Source organism: Pelmatolapia mariae, linkage group LG10_11 (genome assembly GCF_036321145.2).
Source record: "Pelmatolapia mariae isolate MD_Pm_ZW linkage group LG10_11, Pm_UMD_F_2, whole genome shotgun sequence".
NCBI lineage: Eukaryota > Metazoa > Chordata > Actinopteri > Cichliformes > Cichlidae > Pelmatolapia > Pelmatolapia mariae.
Genome location: NC_086236.1, coordinates 55,604,973 through 55,614,895, shown reverse-complemented (window position 1 = coordinate 55,614,895; position 9,923 = coordinate 55,604,973). Strand labels below are relative to the sequence as shown.

Here is a 9,923-nt window from a genome sequence, read left to right as displayed (position 1 = left end):
TATGCCATCCAGCAAATCCCAATATGAGTAAATGTTATAAACACAGAGACATGGAATCAGATTAAAGCAATGTACAACTCTCAAAATTTACTGTTTGTGTTGCCCTACACTGTTTTGCATGTATGTTTACAAGGATAAAAATGGTGCTGACAAGAACCTGAGACTCACGCTAGAGTGACAAACAGTACCCAGTTTACACTGGGTTCCAAAAAAAGCGATCATTAATTTCACCAAAATAATTTAGATGCATAGGGTTATACAGACAGAGCTGTAAAACATCAAATTTATACCACTAATGCAATTATAAAAGGATTTAGTATAAAGAAATATTCATGACCCCTTTTGAACTAAAGAGTTGGTTCAATAAACACATTTAGTCAAAAAGCTGCAGATTATGCTCATCTAACTAACTTAAAGCCCAGCTACAGTTATGTGATAAAGAAAGTTTTTGCAGCACTCTATGCAGTCGTGTGTACCCCACATGATTCAGTAGCTTCTAACAGGACCTTCTGCGGGAGTGGGCGTCCCAGCAGTTTCGGTATGACTATCAGTCTCTCACATCATTGCAGAGGAATTTTGGCCCATTTTTCTGTACAGCGTTTCAGTTCATTGAGGTTTGTGGGCATGTTGTTGTTTATTGCACACCTCTCTTAATGTTCCACTTCAGCATTTCGAGGTCTGGACTTTGACTGGGCGATTGCCTCACCTCGATTCTTTTCTTTTTCAGCTATTCTCTCGTAGGTTTGCTGCACTTGGGATCACTGTCCTTTTGTTGCATGACCCAAATTCTGCCAAGCTTTACTTTAGCTTCAGGACAGACGGCCTCACATTTGACTCTAGAAGAGAGTCCTGTGGTTGCAAAACAAACCCAATTCAATATCCCACCACTACCATGCTTAACAGTTAGTATGAGGTGTTTGTGCTGATATGTGCATTATGGCCAAAACATTGTGACATACAAAAATTACTTTTTCACATGACTGTACACGCTCTTTTTTTTAATTCTAATTATATTTAGCAACTGCTTTAGCATTTTATCTTGGCCCAGTGAATTGCTGACATGTAACCAAGATACACTCTCTTGAGATAAAGGAAACCGAAGTCACAAATAAGCCACAAAAAGACAAGTGGCTTTCTAAATGATACCAGCGAGACAGACATATTTTTTTACCCTTCAGTTTCTCACCAAACATGAAGGAGTTTACATCTGATTTTGCTCTACACCACCATAATCTAAGAAAGAGAGAAAAGGCTGAATTTCTCTGCAGTATCCATGGTTGTCTTGACAACTCAAGCCACTCACTGCCTAGAGCAGAAATCTACTGTATTCAGAAACACAAACCCAGAAACCCGCTGTTATGTCACAGAATATGGTATGAATGCTGTACTGCTTCATTTCAATGCACACACTCACAGTCTCTCTGTATGCTTTTACATCACTCATCTTGAGTTTGTACGCGCCTCATATTCACATCTATTTTTATAACAGGAAAATGAGCTCCTGCACAGGCAATGTACTATTCTGGAAAATGAGTTCACATCATACTCATTCTTATTCTTCAACTATCCTAGAAAGCCCTTTAATTGTTCATTTTTTGGAATTGTAAACGGAAGTAACCTCAAACAGTAAACTGCTGATCAGACTAATCGACTCTATGTAAGTTATTGAGCCAATGTCATTAAAATTCCAATACAAACAAAAAAATAATAATATTCAAACCACTCTTCTTTATAGCAAAGGGCCACTGATTGCAGTGTCACTGTTATTACAGTTGTCTGAAATAACTACAAGGACTGGATAGAGGTGGCAACTACATGTACTTCAAGGTAAGACATATAATAAAAATAACAACCTGCTTTGAAAAAGCTTAAAAATTCAATTGTTCAATCCCCAAACCTCTCTGTAAAAACAGCCCAGGGCAACGATTCGACCGCTAAATTAAATGATCCCAGTCCAATCACAGGTGCCACAAGTGACCTACAGATGACCTACAGATTATTTGATGGTTTTAATGTGATTAGGTACGCGTGAAGAAGATTCAGTTCAGTTCAATTCCATTTTATTTATATAGTGCCAAATCACAACAACAGTTGCCTGAAAGCGCTCTAAGGTAAGGTAAAGACCCTACAATGATCTTTACAAAGATGGGCAGACTGTGGTCGTAAAGGGATGGAGATGGTCAGCAACAATGCTCAGGTAGGTTGTGGTGTTTAAATAATGCTCAGTTTGTACTAAGGGGCCTAAAGTGTGCCAAGAAAACATCCTAATACCACCACCATCAGCCTGACCTGCACACACAAGGCAGGTCATGCTTTCATGATGTTTATGCCAAATTCTGAATCCACCATTCAAATGTCACAGCAGAATTCGAGTCACATCAGACCAGGCAGCGCTTTTTCCAAGCTTCTATTGTCCAATTTTGGTGAGCCTGTATAAAATGTAGCCTCATTATTCCAGTGCTGTTCTTCTGCATACCTTGGTTGTAATGAGTAGTTATTTGAGTTACTATTTTTGCCCACTTGCTGTATATTTTCCTCTTTTTCAGTCCACTATCAGTAAACCCTAGAGATGGTTGTGTGGGAAAATCCCAGTAGATCAGCAGTTTCGTAACACCCAGATATAAATGCCTAAATACATTGAGATGCTGTCATGTGATTGGCTAATTAGATATTTGCATTAACGAGCAGTTGAACAAAATAGCCAGTGTGTGCATTTGATTTAACGTTAATTAGCCAAGTAAATCCCACAGAGGTTAGAAAGCTCTATTTCCAGTAACTAATAACTATTTTCCATTATAGCCCATCACAAACAGACATTTTATATTAAACAGTCCGTATTTGTTTCCCCAGAAATCCCTTTTCTTTTTGCCAAAACATAGGATTAAACATTAAGGTTACTTCTCTTAGACTTTTTACTTCTCTCAGACATTTTTTTCTCCAGTAGTAACATATAAAGTTTTAAAAAAGCAATAAACTAAATGAGAAACCATTAGATAAGTAATGATCTGCGCAGCTGAATAAATTTTGTGCATGTAGGTAGCGACATTAGGAGCCACCAAAAGTTTTTATGTGTGTGAATGTGCCCATAAAATATGTGTTGCCTTATGACATCCCTAGCGTTAGAGCAGACACTTATCTCCCTCCCCAGTCAACAGGTCTCCTCTTCATCAACAGCCCTTTCCACTCAGGCAGAACCCAGCCAGCCTGTAATTACTGATGCCACTTGAGAGGAATACCAACAGGCACAGACACACCAGAGAGGAAAAAGCATCAGCAGCGAGCACTATTTCAGCCCACAGCACCTTTCCATGACTTCAAAACACCTGGAGCCTGTTGTCTGTGTGTGAAGAGCAGCAGCACCACCTGCCATTGCGGAGGATCTAATGAGCAAATAATGAGTGTAAGGACACAAACTTAGGGAATATTTTAGTCCAGTTGAGCCCAGACTGTTTACTTCATTCCTTCTGGCTTGTACATGGCTTTGTTCAGACACAGACACATGGCTGTCTGAGAAAGCTGTGAGCCTGTACATGACTTCCTTGTTAAAAGAGCCAGAAAGAGTGGCAGGAACTCAGGCTGGACACATCAGCTTGATAACGTATGGCATGCCATGTGACAGGTAGGAAGTAGATTTCCGAAGCAGAGCATGACAACATAAATATACTATGAGCGATACATTTTTGCACCCAGCTCACCTCCTCTAACCTCCATGATTTCCTTTCATGTTTTAAAAATTGATATTTTTACAAGGCTACATGAGGAATCTCTTCCAGCACTTCCATGCTTAGTGCCACATTTCCATTTATGGAAATGTAGGCGATCATCAATGGGATTTACATACTAATGCCAGGAGTGTTTCTAACTACAAGCGATTGCAAGGTCTTCATTTACTTCGGCAGCTGAGAGGTTTTGTAAAATATTAAGAAGTTAAACACAAAAATTTGCCATTAACTACAGGGATAAATGTCCCCTTGAGCTTTCCTAAAATCTGTCTCTTGCACTCCCTTTTGGATGTGAGCCAGAAGATGTCAATAATAAAATCAATTACAAAAAACGCTTCAACTCCAAACCAAGCTACACTCACTCATCAGAATATAGCACAGTGATACTCGTGGGCAGTGTCTGCCCACACTTTCTTCACAACAATAAGCTACATTTTTCTATTCCCTATGGCATGATGCATGGCAGCCGCATGTGAGGGGGGCGGGGAGTCGCTCTGTAATCTGGGAGTACCATCTGTGGCTGTCAGCTGAAACTGCCACTTAGTGGGCCTAACACAATCACCATGTCAACAGTTGCCAACACTTGGCGCTTCCACAGTCCCCTCGGAGTACATGTGACATGCCAGAAAAGTCTAAGCATGGGAGAAATGTCTCAAAAACAAGCTGAGTCAAGCTGCTGTTAGAGTCGGATTGATTCATGTCACGGGCACACAGCGATTGGTTCTCGGCGAGGATGAATGAAAATCACACAGAGACAAATGTAGGCATGTTACAGTGCAGTGATCTCCGTGATTCATCACAACAGGCAGAAGCCTGATGTCTGCAAGACCAACAGATGTACAACAGGTGGAGCCAAAGTCTTATTAATAAGAAAAATAGGATCAGTAAGCTGCCATTTTTACACAGTGTAATCCTCTCACAACTGAAGTCGGCCCATTTACAGATTGTCATCAAGTTACACAGTAGATTTCATCACAGCACATCTAGCAGGCATTTTTGGTACTTTAGCACACAGAAGAAAATGCTTAACAGTGTCTTTGATCAAGGAAACTGGAGTAGAAAATGTCCATTAATGCATTTTTTATAGCAGAAATTGTCACAGTACATTTCCTCTATAAGCTCTCATAATTAAATGTGTAAACACTTGATAATGCCATCTGTTATTAAATTAGGCCAATTAGTAGGGATTATCATAAGATCTTAAGTGGTTTTGATTCCACGGCAGCTTCAATCACCTTTGCACAGACTATAGGGCATTTTGCCTATTGTGGTATCATCCATCCATCCAGCCATGTGGTGTTTTTCCATTTGTTACTCCTCTGCTTCAATTTCTCCCAAATGTTAGTGCTAATGATAATACTGCAATCAGCTATTACAAAGCAATAATAATCACACGTTATCATTAATGCATGATTCCCACTGTGAGCAATGATCAAAAATTTTAAGTCTGAGCATACAGGTCTGAGGGTAAGTATTTAATACAAAGACATACTTGATGGCGTAATCTCATTAATGCAGGATTAGCAACTTAAATCTGTTGCAGGCAAAATGTTTTTAGAAAAAACTGCATAATAACTCAAGCAGATGGAAAGGAAACTAGAGTCTTGCACCTTCTCCCAGCTCTGTCTTCAAGCTTTTTAAAAAAAATAAAGTTTGCCCCAGTAGACCTCGGCCAATCACAACGCACATCCCCCAAGAAATGACCAGAAAATAAACGCTTGGAAAAATGACATGAGCACTTGTTAATGCCTGGTTAAGCTGCTGCTGAGACAGTGTCAACTCCTTTAGATGGGACAGAAATTTAGCACTCCCCATCTGCCTTGTCAAACTGCAATTGAAAAATGATTCAAAGCAAAATTAGGTGATCTGACTCACATCCAGTGTCACTGTCAACAGCTGTGTATGTTAATGCCAACTACATATCTATCTCCTAGACTCTGCTCCTCCTTAAAAGGGGAAATGTTCACATGCGTTAGAGATCATTTTAAGTAAGTAACAAATGACAAAGTGATTGATTAATTAAAGGACTTGTTGCCTTTCATACCGGATCATGTGAGCAGTGCAAAATGTTATTATATATTATTATTAATATTATTTTAAATATTATTATTTAAAAAAAAGTGGGAGGTGGTTAAACAGAACAAAATAAAAGGTGCAAGAAAAGGGCTCTTTAATCTTCATATTCTGGCTTTTCTTTTAAATAAAATCCTGTCTTCTCTGGTTTCCTTGCCTACTGAAACTTTAAATACTGAGTTATCCAAGTTAGACAGTCACCCTTAATCTTGAAAGACAATTTTAAAAAGGAAGCGAATCTTCTATCAATAAAAACTTAGCAGATACCATCATTTTTTCCTTGCACAGGACCTGATTCTGAAAGCAGCATGTAGACATACATGCAGAAATACAGTGTGTGTGTCAGAAACAGAACAAATCCAAATTGAAACAGTTCATATTGGTGTGTCTCAAACTCAATGCAACCATCCCGATTCTCTTGTGCTCTGACAATACCTTGAAAGGGAGGTGTCTGAGTTCAGTCGACATTATATTTTTAAAAAGAAAACAAATTGTCACTCAGTGCCTGTTCAAAGTTATTGTGGGGCCATTCTTCTGTGCAGCATCATCTGTCCCTGGATCGCTTGACAACAATTGTACCAGCAACCATATCATACACAGTCCTGTTGTGCTGGAAGAACAGAAGAGTGATGAAGGCTGGGAAGAAGAAGGCAATGGAAAAGTTCTTATTCAAGGCTCGAACAGTCGATCTGAAGAGGGAGACAGAAACAGTACCGTTATGTGATGTGAGGCTGTTTGCATGCACGCTGTGACTTCTGATGGATAATCTTTAAAAATAAATAAATAAATCAATACTCACGCAGAAAGAGAGACATTAGTTGCCGGCACGACAAGAACCCTGTTAGGCTGAACCAGAACCGATGAGTCACATGTCACGACTCTGAGTCCAATGAGAAACTTTCCGGGAGTGGCTCCTCCTGCTCCCCAAATGCATATGATCTAAAAAGAGAAACGTGTATCAGCTATCAAACATAAAATACATTTCCACAAACAATTTAACAAGTTACGGTCAGTAAAATATCACTGCTAGATGTCAGTAAATTGCAGTCGACTGAGTTCAGTCTTCTCCCTTAAGTGCTTAACCCTAAGTACGGTGGCCACGGTAGAACAAACAACTCTGGCTGCTGTTCCTCTGTAGTGAGTGGAAGCTTTCAGTCTGCTACCTAAGCTTTTGATATGCTGGTGTTGTAGTCCATTTATGTTGGAGGAGGCTGTAAAACTTTGTGAAAGGACTCTGATAAGAGTCAATGAGTCAGCGAAGCTCACTTTTGACTGACGATAGCGACACTGAGGTGAGTTGATATTGCAGACTTTTCTAGCAGTAAGCATTGCTGGTTTTGCCACTGCTGTTAGCCTCCATTAGCTGCTGTTAGTCAGAGTTAGTGAAACTTTCTTTGAAGTAAATATAACATTGTTGGACTCGGACACTTACCAACCAGACCCTCATATGACGTGAAATGTGTAATCAAACTGTTTATCAGAGCGAAAGTGTGACTTTTAGGAAAATTGAGCCTAACATTAGCTGGCATAATGTTAGCTTATAACCAGCTGTTGCTGTTGTGTAGCCGGCTTTAGTGGCAGCTGTCCAAAGACAGGAGGGTCGCATGTCTAATCAGCTGACAGTAAGGGACTGTAACAAAATCAGGAATGAATAAACCATTTTTGTGTAGGTTTTTGTATGTTGTTGCACTGACAAACTGGCACCTGCCCATTTTAATGGAGACACTCTAAGGTTATGAGAACACATCAGTTTGTTGGGAGACGTAATTACACACAGAGCAATGTATACTTAGGAGTACGACAGCCTCTGGTTCCCCTAGCAGCTGTACCCTTAAGACCAACATCCTAGTCAAGACTCCAGATAACAGCATAAAACTTCTCCGTGTCCACTCACCTCATAAAAACAAACTAATATCCGATACACAAGAGCAACAAGCATCATTTTCTGCAGCTCCTCCATCGATGTGTCTTCATCAATTTCCTCCACTATAAAATGCATGGCGAACTTGGAAACATCTCTGACAAGTGAATGAAACGATACAGGTTTAAAGAATGTCTTAGTCTGATTACGAGTCTCCTTCTTAAAGGGATAAAAATAAATAAATTTTAAAAAACATAAATACACAAACTCACTTGATTCCACTAAGGTGCATAATACTGATGATTATAGTTGCTTTGATGAAAAACAATATGAAGAAATCCACCATCTCAGCCATTAGTCTTTGGAGAGGAGAAGGAATACTGTACTCTCGTCCTGGAGAAAAGAAGCAAAGAAGTTTGTTTTATTAAGCGATGCCGGACTGCCTTTCAATTGTTTTTAAAGGCGCTCAGTGCCAGAGGGTCATCATAACCCTCAAATGTAGTGACCCTTGGAGTTTGGAAAAATCGGGTATGGTTATACAGTCTGTAGCAGCTTTTACCTGGTCTCGGTGCATTTCCATTCTCCCTCGCCTGCTGCTGCTGCGGCTGAGCGGGCACTGCTGCCCCGACGATGGCTTCACCTGCACGGCCGCTCGAGGAGCCGGCCGCGGGTGGGTAAGGAGACAACGGAAGACCAAACGGATTGTTATGCCAGTGCTGGAAGTTGATATCAAGAACGGTGGAAGTCCCGTTAGGTGGCTGTAAACAGTAAGGGTAGGACATGGCTGACGCTGCTAGCCAGCTTTGCCAGTTCACATATCCACTGTAGTATTGCCACATCCATGTCTGTAGTTTCTCGCAGTATTGTGTCGTGGAACGGCTTTCTTCGGCGTCCTTCTCGCCGTCAGTGCTGCCCCGGTTGTCTTTTCTTTGGGTAACTTCGTCAGCTAATGGCTTAACTTGACTACCACAAGGTTTATTCTTTCTCTTATCGACATCCATACTTCTGTTTTCTTTGTCAGCCATGTTTGATGGCGTTGCGTCACGTAACGTCATCTGGACGAAGAAAATAAATACGTGTCAAGATAGAGCTATTGTAAAGATATGAGATGTTATGGATTCAAATAAATCGAATAATATTTTTCAATTAAAAAAAATAAAAAATTCTCTATTTATAATTCACGTTAAACTGTTACCCCTCCTCCTCTCTCCACCTAGCAGGATGTAGTGGTGCCGCCCGATAGTTGCCTGCTGTTACGGGAATCAACCACAAGGGTGCAGCATATCTGCGAGGTAGAAGTTGCAGTGATATTGAGATATTTGGGGTCTTCGAGTTCACATAATTTAATATTTAAATGAGAAAGTACGGCAGCAAAAGATTTCCAGAACTTACTTCTGGATTTTCTCGGATAACTGCATCACATTGTTATAGCACTTATGAGATTAACTACATGAATACATGAGACTGCATAAGATGACTGCAAATACAAGCCTAGTTCCAAAAAAGTTGTGTGTGTAAAATAAAAGCAAAATGCATTGTTTTGCAAATATCATAAACATATATTTTATTCAAAATGAAAGTGTGGACAAAGTTCACCCCGCCATCCACGAATGGTGGTTACAAATGTATGATGCAATAAAGAAGCCATCCAGAAATCTGGATCTTCTCTAGAAAGAGCTAATTTAAAATGAACTGAGGGGAGGTAGAAAACTTTTCTGTGGTCAGACCCATCAAAATTTAAAACTTTTTTGGAAAACATGCACACCATGTCCTCTGGACTAAAGAGGAGAGAGTGCTTGTCATCAGGACTCATTTTAAAAGCCTGCTGTGCAGGAATTGGGTGCATCAATGCCTATGGAAAGGCGCTTGCAGGTTTTAGATCAACATATGCTCCCATCCAGGTGACATGTTTTCCAGCAAGACAATGCCAAACCACATACTGCATCTATCACAACAGCATGGCTTCACAGTAAAAAAGTCCCGCTGATGAACTGATTCAGATGTTATTTTAATTGAAAACATTTTGCAGCAGCATCATCATGAAACAAATAGTAAAATGAGTCAGCTGATACATACGATATGTGTTCTGTGTGCAAGATTTGCAAATCATTGCATTCTGTTTTTATTCACATTTTACAGAATGTCCCAAATTTTGGAATCAGAGTTGGCGACCAGCTTAAAATCCACACGATTTATTGGGTAACAGTAAATAATGTCATTTCTTACAGCTTCATGCTGATGAATGAGATCCTTGTAGGACCTGAAAC

General features: G+C 39.9%; 1 protein-coding gene across 1 annotated transcript; it reads right to left on the bottom strand.

Moving 5' to 3' along the window:
* Positions 1-1,724: 1,724 nt before the first annotated feature.
* On the bottom strand, positions 1,725-8,689 carry LOC134637525 (protein FAM8A1-like). Its single transcript, XM_063487972.1, has 5 exons — positions 8,216-8,689; positions 7,929-8,049; positions 7,690-7,813; positions 6,595-6,734; positions 1,725-6,484 (listed from the first exon to the last, which is right to left on the bottom strand). The coding sequence occupies exons 1-5, from the start codon at positions 8,679-8,681 to the stop codon at positions 6,340-6,342; spliced, it is 996 nt and encodes a 331-aa protein (XP_063344042.1). The 5' UTR covers positions 8,682-8,689; the 3' UTR covers positions 1,725-6,339.
* Between the last annotated feature and the right edge of the window lie 1,234 nt (positions 8,690-9,923).

Coding starts and splice junctions, on each gene's coding strand:
- LOC134637525 (XM_063487972.1), bottom strand. CDS start 8,681: ATGGCTGACAAAGAAAACAGAAGTATGGATGTCGATAAGAGAAAGAAT. Junction 8,050..8,215: donor TGGAAATGCACCGAGACCAG/GTAAAAGCTGCT, acceptor TCTTTTCTCCAG/GACGAGAGTACAGTATTCCT. Junction 6,735..7,689: donor TATTAGTTTGTTTTTATGAG/GTGAGTGGACAC, acceptor TTCTCTTTTTAG/ATCATATGCATTTGGGGAGC.